Source organism: Branchiostoma floridae, chromosome 16 (genome assembly GCF_000003815.2).
Source record: "Branchiostoma floridae strain S238N-H82 chromosome 16, Bfl_VNyyK, whole genome shotgun sequence".
In the NCBI taxonomy this organism is placed as follows: Eukaryota; Metazoa; Chordata; class Leptocardii; order Amphioxiformes; family Branchiostomatidae; genus Branchiostoma; species Branchiostoma floridae.
The window spans coordinates 18405427-18425471 of NC_049994.1; the positions used below are offsets into that span (position 1 = coordinate 18405427).

The 20045-nt window shown below is 40.2% G+C and overlaps 3 protein-coding genes across 3 annotated transcripts in view; all 3 read left to right on the forward strand.

Annotated features, from left to right (window-relative positions):
• Positions 1-3119: 3119 nt before the first annotated feature.
• On the forward strand, positions 3120-5597 carry LOC118403777 (zinc finger protein 239-like). The gene is made up of 2 exons (XM_035802577.1): positions 3120-3166; positions 4504-5597. Exon 2 carries the CDS (start codon positions 4511-4513, stop codon positions 5429-5431), a length of 921 nt encoding a protein of 306 aa, XP_035658470.1. The 5' UTR covers positions 3120-3166; positions 4504-4510; the 3' UTR covers positions 5432-5597.
• Positions 5598-9804: 4207 nt separating this feature from the next.
• On the forward strand, positions 9805-13209 carry LOC118403779 (gastrula zinc finger protein XlCGF8.2DB-like). Its single transcript, XM_035802579.1, has 2 exons — positions 9805-9948; positions 10865-13209. Exon 2 carries the CDS (start codon positions 10872-10874, stop codon positions 11715-11717), a length of 846 nt encoding a protein of 281 aa, XP_035658472.1. The 5' UTR covers positions 9805-9948; positions 10865-10871; the 3' UTR covers positions 11718-13209.
• Positions 13210-13761: 552 nt separating this feature from the next.
• The window catches only part of LOC118403055 (zinc finger protein 260-like), an 11720-nt gene continuing 5436 nt past the window's right edge, over positions 13762-20045 (forward strand). Inside the window, exons 1-3 of the mRNA XM_035801492.1 lie at positions 13762-13849; positions 14776-16303; positions 18392-18402. Coding sequence (XP_035657385.1) covers positions 14783-16303; positions 18392-18402 — 1532 coding nt within the window. The 5' untranslated portion in view covers positions 13762-13849; positions 14776-14782. The remainder of the gene's footprint in view (positions 13850-14775; positions 16304-18391; positions 18403-20045) is intronic.

Genomic DNA, 20045 nt, shown 5'->3' on the forward strand with positions numbered 1-20045 from the left:
CTCTATTTTCTCATTAGGTTGGACATGGCAACGGCAGGACAAGGGTCTCACACTGGAGTAGAGCAGAACTGCTATGATAGGTATCACACCGGGGTTTCCCAGATTGCCTGTGACAGCAAATCAAGCAATGCCGAAGACCAGACAGTAGAGAAATCTATCTTGGACCGTCATATTGCAACCCACACCGGAGACAAACCCTACATGTGTGGGGAGTGTGGGTTTGGGACGGGTAAAAAGCGCGACTTATCCCGACATATGAGAACCCACACAGGTGACAGACCCTACAAGTGTGACCAGTGTGACTATTCCGCAAAACGGAAACACCATTTGGACCAGCATCGCACAAACCACACTGGTGAAAAGCCCTACATGTGTGGGGAGTGTGGATACAGGACAAGTACAAAGGGTGCGTTATCCAGACATATGAGAACCCATACAGGTGATAAGCCATACAAGTGTGACCAGTGTGACTATTCTGCTGCACAGAGAGCCAACCTTGACAAACATATAGCAGCAATACACACGGGTGAGAAACCCTACATGTGTGGGGAGTGCGGGTACAGGACAGCTGAAAAATCTACGTTATCGATACATATGCGAACCCATACGAGAGAAAAACCCTACAAGTGTGACCAGTGTGACTATTCTGCAGCAGTAAAATGTAATTTGGATACTCATCGAACAACACATACCGGGGACAAACCCTACATGTGTGGAAAGTGCGGGTACAGAGCAGCTCAAAGGTCTACTTTATCCAAACACATGAGAACCCATACAGGAGAGAAACCCTTCAAGTGTGACCAGTGCGACTATTCTGCAACACAGAAAGTTACTTTAGACCAACATAAAGCAGCAAAACACACCGGTGACAAACCCTACATGTGCGAGGAGTGTGGGTACAGCACAGTTCAAAAGTCTAAGTTATCCAGACATATGAGAATCCATACTAGAGAGAAAAAAAACTATGAGTGTTACCAGTGCGACTAAATCTACTTTGGACCAACAAATGGCAAAGCACGCTGCAAACCCTAACTGTATGAGAAATGTGGGTACAGAACAGCTAACAAGGCACACTTGTTAAGACACCTGTGAACCCATGAACTAAAATGGACGTGTAACCAATGTGACAGTTACCAGATAGTGTTTTGCCCACCGTCTCACACAAAAGACTTGTTAAAACAATTGTTACCAGTGTCACTACTGTACGATCTGGACTCCATGTAGCTAAATGCTGACCTAAGACTCACGTAAAAACTAATGACAATCTTGGCTGGAGCCTGGATTCCGGATATTAAGGTGCTTCTCACCTGATTTTTGTCAGACTAATAGAAGAGTCGTGGACTTGAAAGATAATTCTGCATGTGATGCTTGGCTTGATTATTTTTAACTTCTCGTGTTGATGAGAGCCCACTGTGTAAGACTTATAGAATGACTCGATAGATGCCCATAGGATAAGTTGATAGATGTTATTTCAAATAGGCAAGTGGTTGTCCAAAGCAAGTTAAGGCATTGAATTGTTTTTGTTACTTTGTTACATATATAACATTTCTACCGTATTGAAACAATACATTGTCCACTTTCATTGGATATATTCTGTTTGGGAAATGTGTAACCTGTAGTGAATACCAGCAAAAGAAAATAGGTGTTCTTGGTGAAATGATTTTTACTATTTGTCAACTAACCTGCATTCTGGTCGGTGAAGGAATAATAATCATAATTTATTGATTGTAGTCTGTAGATCCAATGTCCAAATATTTGGAAGCGCTGAATTACGTGGGATACGTGATACTTATAGATGAAAACTTTACAGAAAAGTAAAGAAAAATTAAGTAAAGGCAAGTAAAGTTATAAGACTTGTATGAATGAAGTGCGCACTATGGTACAAATGTGTAATGGTAGATATGTAGTTTCATAGAATAGTTTTGTAACTTGTTAATTGTTATCGGATTATTCTCGTTGGTATTGTTAAGGAGGAAACTTCGCACATGAGTTCGTATTACTTAATTTGTGCCGTCTAATTTATGTATTGCTATGTATAGTCCATCATGGATATTAAGTTTAAATGGGCGTACTTTATTGAGAACATATGGTATGCTCCATGAAGCTGTGTGATAATTGAGAAGTAACACAACTGTCTGTAGTGCTAACGCGATAGAATACACGTTTTAATATCGTCTACTGTCTCCGTCTAATTCCACTACAACTTACAAGATATCAACAGAGTATTCAAGTATGCAACAGAGGTGTGATACAAAATCAAGTTGATGGCATACGTTTCTTCAGCTATTATTTACAAATTCTAACACAACAGTCTAGTTCACCAGCAAAACTACGTTTCCTCTATTTATAGAAACCCAATACAGAAAATACGAGCACTGACCTTCTAATATATGTATTACTAAGTTAGTATAGTCCATCATGAATATTAAGTATGCTCCATGAAGCTGTGTGAGAATTGAGAAGTAACACAACCTCTGGCACCGACACCCGTGGAATAGCCACCCTACTGTCCGTAGTGCTAAACGCAATAGAACACAAGATTTAGCAGCATACATCTGCTGTCTCTGTTTGATTCCTCAATAAAATACAACACTTAATATCACAGCATGTAACAAAAATAAATGGCCAAATCTCTTCAGCTATTATTTGCAACTGTAAAAGGACAATCCAGTTCGCCATCAGAACTACGTTTCCTCTATTCATGGAAACCCAATACAGACAATACAAATAAATTTCTTGAGATAGTTTCTTGTCCTGCGCATGCCAGAAATGTAAAGCAAAGCCTTTCGAAAGGAAAAAAAAACAGTAAGAAAATCAGGAAACTAAAAAGTATAAGATTTCCTCTTGTACTTTTTCCTTGACTAGCTCAATATCCATAATTGATCATGTTAATATGCCTCACGGCCCTCGCCCACGAACAAAATTAATATCTAAATCTATTGCTGAGAGATTGGCCATCATATTAAACATAATGCAAAACGGTCGAACCTCAGACTGAGGACTTATCATGACGCTTTGTAACGTGTTGGCGGGAGTCAAGTATCTTAGGAATCAGGTGAAAGAATCTGACCTTTGACCCGGAATAGTTCACCTCTGACCCCTCGCTGCGACGAAAAACAGCTCGACTCCCGGTTTACGCGAGGAGAAAACGCGTCTTAGGAAGCAGGTAAGACTTAACAAGCGAGCAGTCAAGTATTTTGATGTTGATAGTAAGAGTTTAAGATCATTTCTTTGTAGAAAAACACGAAGTAATGTGATAATTTGTAGGAGATTTCCGTATGTGAATATGGTAGAAACGAAGGGGGAGGGGGGCGACACTAAACCTTCGTGCTACCCTCATTTAATACCTCCGCACGTCGTGTAGGAGGCAACGTGGCCGTTTTGGAGGATATAAATGGGCTTTTGAGGATATAAAAGGGTATATTATGCCATGAAAAGCGTTAGGAGTTTGTAAGCTCACATATGGAGATACCCCTAAGTGACCTTTGGAAGCAAATTGAAGGACGTAGCCAGTTCAAGGGTGGGGTTGTTTATCCAGTATCAATGTTTCAAATTGCTGGGTAAGATTTTATGTTGTATCATTTGCTATTAAGATCATCCCCCACCCCCCAGTTTCTTTACTGGATGTGTTGTCTGTATCGAATTTGAATATAGTATATCAGGTAGAGAAGGCAGAGAGTGACACAATATGAGTGAGTGAGTGCATCCACTTCCATACCCTTCATTTGTCTATTAAACAGGCGGTACCTAAACTCGAAAGTAAAACCGTTTTAATGTACCAGAAACCAGTTACTCAAGCAACTGGATATGATTTTTGAAGTTGCTTGAGTCACTGCTTCTTTTTGGCATATCTTATTACCCGGATATCTAACCTTCATCGACATAAACGTTATTACTCTCCACCATGTACCGACTCAATGCTGACATTTCTGATCTCTTTCACATCCACAGAACTGTAACATTTTTGATCTTGTCAATGCTTATATCCATTGCACAGGCAGGTTCTCCTAATTGATTCAGCACCAACTTGTCTCGTCTAAATGTACTTTTCTGTTATCCATTTTGTACTTATGTATGTATGTGGTTTACTATTCTTATTTTATGGGTATGTTTCTTGAGTAGAAAGATTAATATAAGCAATTTGTGCTTTCTGTCTCATACTCTCAAAATATATGTGAATAAATAAATGAAGGAAGTGCTGACATTTCAATGCTGATTACAACAATTTCCTCCGTTTAGGGGTAGAATTGATTATATTTGATATGAAGACTTTCGTAGCCAGAGTAACGGTTTGAGTGACTGTAAGGGCAGCACAAGCATTAACGAGAAATTAGTCAAGCTAAGAAAATTAGCAAAAATTGAAAAAGCAACATTTCCTTTCTCACAAGACACGACGAAATTGAATTGAGTTGAGTTGTTACGCGATAGTTATCAGATCAAGTCATAACAGTCTATTTTCAATATCATGATGACTTGTAAATAATTTCTTTATTTACACATTAGGTCAGACATGGCAACAGCAGGACACGGATCTCACACTGGAGTAGAGCAGAACCGCTGTGATGGGTCTCCCGCCGAGGTTTCTCAAATTGCCGATGACAGCAAATCAAGCGATGCTGGAGATCACACGGCAGCACAGAAAGTCAACTTAAAAAACGCTGGTGAGAAACCCTTCATGTGTGTGGAATGTGGGTACAGGACAGCTGATAGGTCTAACTTTTCCGTACACATGAGGACCCATACAGGAGATAAACCCTACATGTGTGGGGAGTGTGGGTACCGGGCAGTTCATTGGTCAAAGTTATCCCGGCATATGAGAATCCATACTGGAGAAAAACCCTACAAGTGTGACCAGTGCGCGTATTCCGCAAGCCGCAAATACCACCTTGACTACCACATAGCAACAAAACACGGTGGTGATAAACCCTACATGTGTGGGGAGTGTGGGTACCGAACAGTTGAAAAGTCTAAGTTATCCGTACATATGAGAACCCATACTGGAGAAAAACCCTACAAGTGTGGGGAGTGTGGATTCAGGGCAGCTCTAAAGTCTGACTTAGCCCGGCATATGAGAACCCATACAGGAGAAAAACCCTACAAGTGTGACCAGTGTGACTATTCTGCTACCCAGAAATCTTCTGTGGACATCCATAAAGCAGCAATACACAGTGGCGAGAAACCCTACATGTGTGATGAATGTGGATACAGGGCAGCTCAAAAGTGTGACTTGTCCAAACATATGAGAACCCATACAGGAGAAAAACCCTACAAGTGTGACCAGTGTGGCTATTCTGCTGCAGATTTGACCAATTTGGCCACACATATGAGAACGCACACCGGTGAGAAACCTTTTATGTGTGGGGAGTGCGGGTACAGGGCGGCTCAAAGGGCTAACTTGTCTAGACACATGAGAACCCATAAACTACAGTGACATATGTACTTTTATAGAATCGATTTTGAAACTTAATAATTTTCTGATAATTCTTATTATTGTTTAGGAAAGTTTACACTTGAGTTTGTATTATTTAATTCTTACCCTCTAATCTATGTTTTACTATGTTAGTATAGTCCATCATGACTGTAAAAAAAAAATTCAGCCTTCTGTAAATTTGCTGCAAGAGTTTTTAATGTCAATGGCAATAAACCATTTCTCTATCCCTCTCTCTCTGTCTCTCTCAAAATGTGCGTACTTTATTCGAGAAAATATGGTATGCTCCATGAAGCTGTGTGAGAATCGAGTTGTAACACAACTGTTTGTAATGCTAATGTAATAGAATACAAGTTTTAACATCGTCTACTGTCTCCGTCTGATTCCACTAACAAGATATCAACAAAGTATTCAAGTATTAGTATGCAACAGAGGTGTGATACAAAATCAAGTTTAATGGTATGAATATCTACAGCTGTTATTTGCAAATTCTAACACAACGATCGAGTTCGATTATAGAAACTCAATGCAGACATTACGAATAAACTCTGACACAACAATTTAATTCCCGTACAGCAAAACTACAGAAACCCAGGGCAGACAATACAAATATATTCCTTGAGACAGTTTCTTGTCCTGCGCATGCCAGAAATGCAAAGCAAAGTCTTTCAAAAAAAATAAAAACTCCATCAGTAGGAAATCAGGAGACTAGTATAAGATGTGTTTTAATCCTTTCTTTCTCCTAGACAAGCTCAATATCCTCTAAGTGCTAATTGATCATGTTAATGAACAAAATTTGGATCTGAATCAATTGTTGAGTGATTGGCCATCATGCTAAAGATAAGGCAAAGCGGTCGAACCTCATACTGAGGACTTAGCATGACGCTTCGTAACGTGTTGGCGGAGTCAGGGGGGGCAGGAGGGGTCCGCGCAAAGCACATGGGTAATTAGGCCAAGCGGGTTCATTCGAACTGTGACCACTGCGGAGGACGGACGTCCCCGGAGCTTCGTAAACAAGCCAAAATGGCTGCCTCCGGAGGATATCGTGTTCTTCTAGTGCTGTTTCAGGCCACAAACAGCCATTTTCCGGTCAGCTCCGTGTCTCCACAAAACACAAGGTATGTGTAGACTTTGTTAACAGTGTAATTTATTTGCAATGGGTAACGTTTAATGTCAGAACCCCGACGGAAATATAAGAACCACCGCGCGCTCCCAAACCAACAGTGGTCGGAAGCTACATGACATACTGCAGATGATATGGGGAATCCTACTACATGTACAAGCAACTACTGTTAGGTGACATGTGTGGGGGCGTAAGGATATACTGTAGTTCTTTCCGTTGCAACTAGTATGTGTCGGTGAATGTGCATAAATTTTTCGCTCGGCAGCTGAGGGGGAGGGGGGCGATATATATTCCCGGGTACATAGACGATAGACTTGTGGGTTGTTGTTCAATTTTGTATCGGCACACGAACATAGAAAGTGCTCACAGTACAGTTCGAAATTACGATAAGAATTTGTAACTACAGTTGTGTAATTTTGTGTGATTGTGTCACTATTGTGGATATCAGTTAGAGTAGTTCACGTTGTCATTTGAATTGAATATAATATAAACTTACCTTGAAACCGGCTGCACATGGAATGCCCATTTTAAAACCTTTTTTGTTTTATGATCCACAGAATGTACATTTCTTCTACCAGTCCTTGCTTCATCTACATGAGTTATCAGTGAGTTATCAGTATCACCAAAGATGCTGTTGAAGCCTCATGTTAGCTACACAAGGGTAAATCACTAAATGGCATGCATTGTATTCGTCAAAGAATTATTTTTTAAGCAACCAACATAGAGGTGAACATTAAGAGTTTATTTCATCACATACATTCACTGAATAAATCTTTCTGAAATGCCTGATAAAACAGATACATGTATGTTACTTGTCAGTCCTGCTGGGCATGAGCAAACCTATCTAATCATTCATGTTCTTACTTCATACTTGGCGGTACATGTATATCCTTTATTACATTGTACTTTTTGTAGACAAGTATGTTGTGTGCATGTTACCAAAAACTGCTGAAACAATTTAAGATTTTTCGGGTTGACTGAATTGACAGTGAAGGAGGATTAATCCACTGTATTATGTACCATTTGATGTAATGTTGCACAGCACTCAGTCTCTGCATTGAAGATTACCTGTATTTTAAATGTTGTTGTCTTGTATCTATGCAGAACTGAGTAGATGGTGTCATTGCTTGGAAATGAATATGTATAATAGTCTTTAATGTCCACATGTTGCCCTTAGGTTCTAATACTAGAAAAGATATTAAATACACGAATGAACAATTGTCCAGTATTGTACTTACCTGTGTGATTTGCCCTGAAGTAAGTTGTGATCATGTGTGTGTTCTATGAACTTTGCTATAGTCAAGTCAGGTTATTATATGCTTCTTCAAGGATTGTTGTGTAGAGGTTCTAATGGACTTCGGCTGTACAGAATGTAGCTTCAGTAAGACTGTAGCTGTAGATTGCATACAGATCATATGTGTATTTTGTATATTGTTCACATTCATCGAGTGATACAGGTTTGCCAAAAGTCCATTTCTTACAACAGTTCACCATTATGTATTCATGTATGCCTTGATCACATTGTGAAATAGACAGCAGTTTTGTGATGGGAGTATATAGCTTGTAGTGCAGTATCGGCTAAAGATGACACGAAGAGTGGATTGTAGTTTGCGCTTCTGCGCAGAATCCTGCTTTACCTTTTAACTTTGTGCAAAGAGCCAATTATAAAGCATCTATGGAAGAAGATGATGGAAAAAATTTCATGTATCTTTAACGTTTAGTTATATTTGTTGACAACGAGTGTTGGACACATGAAGTTGCAAGAAATATGTATTTGAAATACTAATAGTCAACATATCTTATGTTATAAGCTACAACATTTTTTTGTCTTGTGTGATATTCAATGATAATAAAAACTGACTTGACTTGAGAATGACTTTGCCTAACCCCTAAGATTGTAGAATATAAATTTGTATAACTTGCATTTGAAATACTGGGAGTCAACAAATTATAACTTATGACCACTGGAAATGGTAAAATTCTAAACTATAGGAGTGGGAACATTACCAGTAGATATCTGGGACACAGCAGTGAACTGTCTTGTTAACACTAGGACACATATGAAACTTACGTTCACAAGTACAAATGGAGCTAAATCTATTATAACCCAGCATTGTAGAGTTTGTCTCAGACATTTCCTAGTGTCATGAAAGTATCTTAATCCAATCCCAGGGTCTGCATTGAAACCTCCACTCTCTGACTCCTACAGTTACTGCACTGCTCGGTTGTTGACATCAAACTAAGTCAGGAAGAAGAATCATGTTCTGTTAGGTAAAGCACAAAAAAAATTGACAAATTAATGCAAGTGGATAGATGTAACTTATAATTATGTAACTACACAAAATTTATGCATGTGGTTGTCCACTCCCATTTACTAGTACATGTACTGTAATGGAATGTTGCATTCCATCTGGAACAGAGCCAATGTATTCCAAGAAGCAACAGTCCTTGTTGTTTACAACGCTATCTGAATTTTTCACACAAGTTTTCTCGGAAGGAAACTGGCGACTACGATAGGTACAATTTTTGAGCCCCCCTCCCCATTTTGCCGCGATGTAAAAAAAACTAAAATTGTATTTTTTGCCGGTTTTATTCACAATTACGATAAAGCCTAAAATCCCCATGATACCCAATTTGGTCCCAGTCGGATTTTGATATTTTTGTGTTACCATAGAATCGATCAATAAGGAAGGAATCCCCGAAACTTTCGTACATGAAAACAATAACACGTTGCTTCGTAACCGGGCCGCCATCTGGATTTCACGGCGGGCCCCGCTTGCCTCGCCGACTTTGACCGCTTCTAGTGGCTTAACTATTGGTGGTTCAATGTGGTTCAATTTGAGTTTTGAGAAGTTAAAGACACGGACTTTACGCTGAGATAAAAAATTTGCAATGAACCACGCTGTAAAATTGAAAACTAGACCCCTGAAAACTACGTAAAATGGGCAAACTCCAAGGGCCTGCTATAAGCATGCAGAGGGTCGCAAACATTTCGACGAGAAAATCGGCAAGTTAAAACGTACCTGGTCACAAGAATCTCTGTCCAACGATGAAGACATATCTCTGTAACAGTTTGGTAGAACTCTGGTCTTTCAAAACAAGACCAATTGTAAGAAAATACACAAAACTGAGGAGTAACAAATGACGCGCCTTACGGAGCATTTACAAAGTACCAGCTACGTGATTGGATAAGCCCGTCCCCGGAGGGTTCCGGAGGGTTCACGTGATACCCCCCCACCTCCTCCTGGGCGGAGTCAAATATCTTGAGAATCAGGAGACCAAGTTTGACCTTTGACCCGAAGCAGTTCACTTCTGACCCCTTGCCGCGACGAAAGAGAACAAAGCAGCCCGAGTCCCTGTTCCTTTACGCGAAGAGAAAACCCGTCATAGGAAGCAGGTAACACTTAGCAGCGAGCAGTCAAGTATTTTGATGTTTAGCGTAAGAGTTTGGGGTCATTTCTGCGGGAAAAAGCCGAAGTAATATGATAGTTTGTAGGAGATTTCTGTATGTGAATACTAGTATGGTAGAAATGAAAGGGGAGGGGGGCGAGACCAAACATACGTGCGACCCTCATTTCCTCAGCACGTCATGTAGGAGGCAAAATGGCCGTTTTGGAGGATACAATCGGACTTTTGGAGGGTATAAAAGGGTATGTAATGCCACGGAAGGCCGCTAGGTGTTTGTAAAGCTCACATGTGGAATGACGTAGCCAGTGGGAGGATGGGGTTGTTTTGCCAGTCTAAGTTGTGAGAAAGTATTTTATGTTGTATCATCTGCTATTAAGATCCCCTCCCCCCATTTTCATTACTGCCTCACATTTGAATTTGGTGGAAAGAATGATAATATCTTCCGTGTTGCACATCCACTTTCACAACTCTTATTACCATTTATGACTCTGAACAAGGCTAACATTTTTTTTATCATTATCAGTCTAGAAGTGTCTTTCTGAAACATGATGCATATGTGAACCAGTTTGTTTACATTTATTTTATCATTTCAATGTTGATTTATTAATGCCCATTCCATTTTGGGGGTAGAATTAATTGTATTTGATACAAGAAAGGTCCTGAGTGAGATTCAAGGGTTGAGTAACTGTAAGGGCTGAGAGGGATATTGTAGAAATTTACTCTTACTAAAGGGAATTTTAAAAGCAACATCTCTGTTTTCACAAAACATGCCTAAATTGTTACATAGTAGGTTGAAAGTTTCTGATCAAGTTCATAATCAAACTACTTTGTTTTCTACTTATTTTCAATGTCATATTTTGTCAATGACATGTCAATGTCTTTAAAATTAATTTCCTCATTATCAGGACGAACATGGCAACGTCAGGATATGGGTCTCACACCGAAGTAGACCATAATCGCCATCATGGGTATCCCACCGAGGTTTGTCATATTGACAACGACCCAACATCAAGCAATGCAAACGATCAGGCAGCAGACCAAAATTTCAACTTGCATAGTGCTAGTGAGCATGCAGGAGAAAAGCCCTACAAATGTGTCCAGTGTGATTATTCTACAGCAGAGAAAGGCAATTTGGCCAGACATGTTAGAACAAAGCACACTGGTGACAAACGCTACATGTGTGGGGAGTGTGGGTACAGGGTGGCTGAAAAGTCTAAGTTGTCCAGACATATGAAAATCCATACAGGAGAGAGGTCCTACAAGTGTGACCAGTGCGACTATTCTGCAGCACGGAAATACCAGTTGGACCAGCATCGTACAAAACATACCGGTGAGAAACCCTACATGTGTGGGGAGTGTGGGTACAGGACAGTTCAAAGGTCTAAGTTATCCCGACATATGAGAATCCATACTGGAGAGAAACCCTTTAAGTGTGACCAGTGTGACTATTCTGCAGCAAGGAAAGTCACTTTGGTTACTCATCAAGCAACTCACACCGGGGACAAACCCTACATGTGTGGAGAGTGTGGGTTCAGAACAGCTCAAAGGTCTAAGTTATCCCGACATATGAGAACCCATACTGGAGAGAAACCCTACAAGTGTGACCAGTGCGAGTATTCTGCAGCAGAGAAATCAAGTTTGAACAACCATTTAGCAAAGCACACCGGCGAGAAACCATACATGTGTGGAGAGTGTGGGTACAGGACAGCTCGGAAGTCATCCTTGTCTAGACACATGAGAACCCATACAAGAGAATGACCAAACAAGGATAATCTGTCAGACTTGACAGTTACTATATCGTCTGTTTTTTCCAGTGCTTTACAAAGCACAAGCGGAAAACCTACATGTGTGGGGAGTGTGGGTACAGAACAACTCAGAAATCTAAGTTATCAACGCATATGCGAACCCACACTTGAGAAAAACCTTACAAATGTGATCAGTGCGACTATTCTGCAACACCGAAATCCACTTTGGACCATCATATGGCAGCAAAACACACTGGTGAGAAACCCTACATGTGTGGGGAGTGCGGGTACAGGGCTGCCCAAAGGGCTAACTTGTCTCGACACATGAGAACCCATACAGGAGGATGACCAAAGAAGCTCGACATTGACCATATCGCCTGTTCATTAAGTTTTTCCAGTACTTTACAAAACACATTGGAGAATTCCAGTGTTTTCAGTGTCACTGCCCTGCAATATGGACCTATATGTGACTGAATTTTGATCTGAAACATCCGTAAAAACTGATGACGAACCGGCTGTACGGAGAGCCTGGATACACGATACGTGACAACCCTGTGTGACCTTTCTGGACATTAAGTGTGCTTCCTACCTGACTTGTGAGACTCTCACTCAGAGAAGCCGTGTAGACTTGAAATGTGATCCTGCACATGAAACTTGGCTTGATTATTTTAAGCTTCTCATGTTTAGGATTCGAATGTCCACCATTTAACATAGTATTATAAAATGACTTAATAGATGCCCATAGGATAAGTTGGAAGTTTGCTGTGTTTTTTTTCAAATAGGCAAGTGTTTTTGTTACTTTGTTATATATCTAACGTTTTTGCCGTAATGAAATAATATTTTGTCTTCTTACAATATATTTTGTTTTGGACATGTCTAATCTGTGGTGAATACCAGGAAAAAATATGTGGCACCAGACAAAAGAAACTTGTTTACGATAGAATTATAGAATGACTTCATATGATATATCATCGATGCTCATAGGATAAGTTGATACATGTTTTCAAATAGGCAAGTGTTTGCCCAAAGAAAGATAAGGCATCGAATTGGTTTTAGTTACTTTATTATATATCTAACATTTGTATCGTTAGCTAGATATAGGGAATAGTGTATGGTCTACTTACTTTGAACATATTCTGGTTTAGAAAATGTGTAACCTGTAGTGGATACTGGCAAAAAAAATACGCGGCCACACAAAAGCAACTTGGTCCCGGTGAAGTTAGTTTCTCTTTTTTTTTTTCAACTAACCTGCAGATTAAGTGTTAATGAAGGCATAAAGCACACTACGGTAGAAATGCGTAATGGTAGATATTTAGTTTTATATAAACGTTTTTGAAACTTAACTATTGTTAAGGATGAAACTTAACCCTCTAATCTATGTATTGCTAAGTTTGTATAGTCTATCATGAATATTAAGCATGTTGTTCTCCATGAAGCTGTGTGAGAAGTAACACAAACCGTGGAATACCGACCTTACTGTCTATAGAATAAAAGGTTTAACATTGTCTACTGTCTCCGTCTGATTCCACAACAAGATAGAACACTTGCTATCACAGTATATATATATAACGTATGTAACAGAGGTGTGATACAAAATCAAGTTTAATGGCATACATCTCTTTAGCTTTTACTCGTATTTGCAAACTAAAAAACAACAACAGTTTGGTTCGCCGGACAGCAGAACTATGTTCCCTCTATAGAAACCCGATTCAGACAATACAAATAAATGCCAGAACTGTTAAGGAAAGCCTTTCGAAATGAAACAAATCCAACAGTACGAATATCAGGAGACTAGAATAAGATTTTTTAATACTTTTTTTATCAGACGAGCTAAATATCCTCTAAGTGCTACTTCATAATGTTAATATTTCTAACGGCCCTCAGCCATGAACAAAATTTGGATCTGAATCTGTTGGTGAAAGATTGGCCATCATACTAAAGATAAGGCAAAGCGGCCTAACATCAAACTGATGACTTATCATGATGCTATGTAACGTGTTAGCGGAAGTCAAATATCTAGAGAATCAGGAGAACAAGTTTGACCTTTAACCCACGAAAGTTCAACTCTGACCCCTCGCTGCGACGATAGAACAAAGCAGATCGACTCCCGTTTTACGCGAGGAGAAAACCCGTCTTGGAAAGCAGGTAAGACTTAACAGCGAGCAGTCAGGTATTTTGATGTTGAGCGTAAGAGTTTGAGGTCATTTCTGTGGAGAAAAAGACGAAGTAATATGATAGTTTGTAGGAGATTTCTGAATGTGAATATGGTGGAAATGAAGGGGGAGGGGGGCGAGACTATACATACGTGCGACCCTCATCACCTCCGCACGTCATGTAGGAGGCAAAATGGCCGTTGTGGAGGATATGAATGGGTTTTTGGAGGATATTAAATGGTATGTAACGCCATGTAAGGCCGTTAAGTGTTTGTAAAGCTTTTGTGGGATATAGATTCGTATGTAATGCCATGGATAGCTGTTAGGTGTTCGTAAAGCTCACATGTGGAAACACTCCTTAGTGACCTTCAAACCAAGGAATTGATGACGTAGCCAAGGGAAGTTTAAGCCTGTCTCATATTTTCAAGATGCTGGGAAAGATTTTATGTTGTATTTTCTACTATTGAATTTCTGCAAGTTTCTTAACTGCATCTGTTGCGTGCATAGACTTGAATCTAGTATAGCAGTAGGGTCAGCTGGGAGATTGATTTTATAATACCTGTGTTGTACATCCACTTTCGTAACCTTTCTCCAATCCGTTTACATTGCATTTTCTTCATGGGAACATTTTCCTTCAAATTTCCTGCCATTTGGGGGTAAAACTAACCGTAGTTGATATAAGAAAGGACCGATATAAACGGATTTGGTGACTTCCATGGGGGTATTGTAACAGCATAATGATATAACAAATTACTCTAGAAAATAAAATTATAAAAATTCCACAAGGCAGCATTTCTTGAATCATGAATTTTGGTTAGGTTTTTAGGCAGTAGGTTGAAATCATCTGATTTAGTTATAGTTCAAAGTACTTTTTCTATCAATTCTACTAGTATGATGACTTTTAACTTTTCTTATTAGGCTGGACATGGCAACGGCAGGACATGGGTCTCCCACCGAAGTAGAGCAGGATCGCCATGATGGGTCTCTCATCGGGGTTTCCCATATTGACTTTGACCACACATCAAACAATGCTGAAGACCAGACAGCAGACAGAAAGGTCAACTTGAGTAGTGCAGCTAGTAAGCATTCAGGAGAAAAGCCCTACAAGTGTGACCGCTCTGACTTTTCTACAGCAACGAAATCTCACTTAGATGATCTATCAACTCAAATCGGCGACAAACCCTACAAGTGTGGGGAGTGTGGGTACAGAACAGCTCAAATGTCTGACTTATCCCGACATATGAGAACTCATACTGGAGACAAACCCTACAAGTGCGACCAGTGTGACTATTCTGCGGTGCACAAAAGTAATGTAGACAACCATATAGCAGCAAAACACAGTGGTGAGAAGCCCTACATGTGTGGGGAGTGTGGGTACAGAACAGCTCTAAAGTCTACCTTATTGCAACATATCAGAATCCATACCGGAGAAAAACCCTACAAGTGCTACCAGTGCGACCATTCTGCTTCACGGAAATCCAGTTTGGATATGCATATAGCAGCAAAACACACACGTGAAAAACCCTACAAGTGTGACCGGTGCGACTATTCTTCAACACAGAAAACCCATCTTCGCTACCATATAGCAGCAAAACATGGTGGTGAGAATCCCTACATGTGTGGGGAGTGTGGATACAGGACAGCTCAAAAGTGTCACTTATCTGAGCATATGAGAACCCACACAAGTGAAAAAAACTACAAATGTGACCTGTGCGACTATTCGGCAGCACAGAGATCGGCTTTGGTCACACATACACAACGACATCACACTGATGAAAAACCCTTTAAGTGTGAGGAGTGTGGGTTTAGAACAACTCATAAATCTAAGCTATCAATACATATGCGAACCCATACTGGAGAAAAACCCTACAAGTGTGACCAGTGTGACTATTCTGCTGCAGTGAAATCCCATTTGGACCAGCATCGCACAAAACACACGGGTGAGAAACCCTACAAGTGTGACCAGTGTGACTATTCTGCAGCACAGAAGGTCCTCCTGGACAACCATACAGCAGCAAAACACACTGGTGAGAAACCCTACATGTGTGGGGAGTGTGGGTTCAGAACAACTACAAAATCTAAGTTATCAATACACTTGTTAACCCATACTGGAGAAAAACCCTACAAGTGTGACAAGTGCGACTATTCTGCAACACGGAAATCCACTTTGGACCAGCATCGCACAAAACACACGGGTGACAAACCCTACATGTGTGGGGAGTGTGGGTACAGGTCAGCTCAAAAGTCCACCTTATCCCAACATATGAGAACCCACACGGGAGAAAAACCCTACAAGTGTGACCAGTGTGACTATTCTGCAGCACGGAAATCCACTTTGGACGAACATAGGGCAACAACGCACACTGATGAAAAACCCTACATGTGTGAAAAGTGTGGGTACAAGACAGCTCGGAAGTCTGACCTGTCTAAACACATGACTAGAAAGGCCGACATTTGCTTGAGAGCAAATACAGCATATTTCAGCCATCTCCTTCCCCAAGCAACAATGGACTATTCCAAAATCACCCATGTGCAAAAATGGAACTCTTCTGCTTAACCCTCAAGCACCCGACCTATTTTTGCGACTAAAATGACCGAGTGGGGTCCAAACGGACCCCAAAATGTTTTGTTCATAAAATCTCAGTTTCAATTCCTATCGGTGATCATTGTGCATACATTGCTTTGTCAATGTAAGAGGAAGATTTTGACATGATAAGAGGTTGCTAATTCCACCTCATTATCATAATTTATGCAAACGATCAGAAGGACCATATTTAGCAATAAACCTATTCTGACCAGAGAGGGGAATTTTGAGGCTCTCAGCAACCTTTATGTTGCATAACTCATGAACGACTAGCGCTAAAGCTACGAAACTTAGTTATATATCACAAAATATTGTTAGCAAAATTTTTTTGGCAATAAAGTAAATTTATCATTATTTAGTGTTGCCATGGCAACGGAATTATGACGGGCATATTTTTGCCAAAATTTGCCAATTTCGATTTAAACAAGGTTTTCTTGGTAAACAATGCTTGTTTTCTTACAACAATAAAATTCTATGAAATTCAATGCTATGTACATGATTCAAAATTTATAATTTATGCTAATTTCAAGACGTCATTAGTCAAAATCCAAGATGGCCGCCCTTATTAGTTTAATGACGTCATAATGTCGTCATATCATTTGGTGATGACACATAAGTTTGTATGAGGATTTAGTTTTAAATGTTTATCATGCTCTGAAAGTTTGGTGGTGATAGGATAAGTAGTTAGGGAGTTAGACTCAAAAGTTTGTTTGAAAAACTGCACATTTTGGCTGGGGTCCGTTTGGACCCCAGACGGACTGATCACGGACTTTCTTTATAGCTTCCACAGTATTGGACCAATCTTCATAAAAACTTAGGAGAAGGTATAAAAGATGTTGGCTGACAAAGTCACGGAAGGATTTTTTCTTCAGATTAAAAATGTTCAAATGGCACTGCAAAATGTACGTCTGGGGTCCAAACGGACCCCACTCGGGTGTTTGAGGGNTAAACTTTCGCGATGGTTTAATGTTCGCGGTTTTCGCGTTGGCCGCTTCACCGCGAATTTAAAACCACTGCGAACATTTTTCCATGGCAGTAAGAGACTACAGTGCATGGTGCTACCACGAAATTTAATCCACCGCGAAAAGTCCTTTTTCCTGCTACCGTGAAATTAAATCGCCGCGAACTTAAATGCATTTACAGTATCTGGTAGGTTCAGGGTGGAGAAGGGAGGCCGGATGGGTAGTAGTGTATGAAGAACACTGGCAATACTATGCACAACACCAATGTCAAACTAACATTACTGTCTCTGATTATTACAATGCTTTTAACACTGCCCATCACTGGGGAACATTCACCTTCGGCCTGTTCTTTTATCCAATTTTTTTTTTTCAGCTTGTCCGAAAATTACCATAGAAGTAGTACTGTATATTGAATTGACCCTGCTCTTACAAATCAGAAAAGACAGTCACTTGATTTCACACAAGTTTACTTCACAGTTCATCACATTAAACACTCCGAGTGTAGCATCATCATAAGTCTACTAATATATAGTGTAGTGACAGTACAAGTTAGGCCACACCAATTTTATTTATTGTTTCTCGGTTGTTGTTTTTTTCAGAAAAAAATTGGGTCGGTTGGTCGAAAAAAAAATCTAAAAACTTTTCAAAATGTCGGAGGTAGGAGGGATCGGACAGGAAAACCTAAACTTTCAACATTTGGGGGGTCACTGGTACCAAAGTCCACAGTTTGAAGAAAAATGAAAACGTACTGTTCAAAATAGGCACGTACAGCTACTGGAATTTGAGGCCCATAGTTAAATTGAGAAAGGTGAGGCAGTGAAATTTTGTCAACACAAGGTGTGGCCATCAATTTGGAAAATTTTTGTTGTTTTTCAAATCGGAAAAAAATAGGGTTCGGCAATCCGAGAAACAAATAAAATTGTTGTGGCCTTAGTAAACGTGAGGAAATAAAGAGCCACTAATGTCATGTACATTTCTTACACTTCAGCACAACATTTTGTAGGAAGTTCTTAGTTAGTTGAAAGTTAAGCATCAGGATTGATGCTTAAAAAACAAAGGATTGTCTATTTTAGATTTGACAGAAATGTTTTGCTGTTGAGTTACATAACGCTCTATCAATTTAACTTACAGTACTTCAAACAATGCAAACACTTCTTGGTTGACATCTGATTCCGGGGCTGGATAATCACACTGCTCACACATGTATTTTCTCACCTGTATGAGTTTTCATATGTGTATGAGTTTTTCATATGTTGGGATAAGGGCACACTTCCAAGTGGTCCTGTACCCACACTCCCCACACATGTAGGGCTTATCACCAGTGTGTTTGGCCAAATGTTTGTTCAAGCTGGACTTATTACCAGCAGAATAGTCACACTGGTCACACTTGTACGGTTTCTCACCAGTATGGGTTCTCATATGTTCGGATAAATGATATTTCTTAGATGTCCTGTACCCACACTCCCCACACATGTAGGGTTTGTCACCAGTGTGAGTTCTCATGTGTTGGGATAAGTAAGACTTCCAAGCTGTCCTGTACCCACACTCCCCACACATGTAGGGTTTCTCACCGGTGTGTGTGGCTATATGTTGGTCCAAATTAGATTTCTGTGCAGCGGAATAATCACACTGGTCACACTTGTAGGGCTTTTCACCAGTATGAGTTTTCATATGTTTGTATATGTTAGTCTTGTGAGCTGTCCTGTACCCACACTCCCCACACATGTAGGGTTTTTCTCCCGAGTGTTTTGCTAGATGGCTGTCCAAAGTGTATTTCCGTGCAGCAGAATAGTCACACTGGTCACACTTGTAGGGTTTCTCGCCGGTATGGGTTCTCATGTGTTTAGATAAGGTAGACTTGTGAGCTGCCCTGTACCCACACTCCCCACACATGTAAGGTTTCTCACCAGTGTGTTTGGTTAGATGTTTGTCCAAGGTGGATTTCCGTGCAGCTGAATAATCACACTGGTCACACTTGTAGGGTTTTTCACCAGTGTGGGTTCTCATATGTTTGGATAAGTCGGACTTGCGAGCTGCCCTGTACCCACACTCGCCACACATGTAGGGTTTCTCTCCAGTTTGTGGTTCTGGATGCTTGTCCAAACTGGGTTTGTTTCCTGTCGGCTTGTCTTCGATCTTGATTGCATCTCTGTCCCATAAACTTCAGTAGGAGACCCATCACAGAAGTCCTGGGGAACAGCAGTGGGACACCAATTACCTGTAACCTCTGCCATGTCTGACCTAATGGACAAAAGGCTTGAAAAGATGAAACACATTAACTGAGCATACAACCATTAACCATAGTGTCTAGAGTATTTCTTTTTACTGATACAAAAAGCGCAAACTTGCTACAACAGCTGTCCGGCCTCCACTCCCATCGGATCGTAATGACGTTAAAATGTGGACCCGACTTTCTTTCCCTTAATGCCCCCCCCCCTTTATTTTCATCCAAAGTTTAACCACACATGAGTTGTCATGTGTTGCCAAGCTGTAAATATTTTCATTTTTGTAATACTTTTCTCATTTTTATGCTAAGAGAAATGACCCTCGAAAGACACGTAGTTTCGCATCCCCCTTCATTTCCTCACCCCGAAAAGTCTTTACATTCCGTCCTAAACTATGTGAATATATAAGAAGTCGGT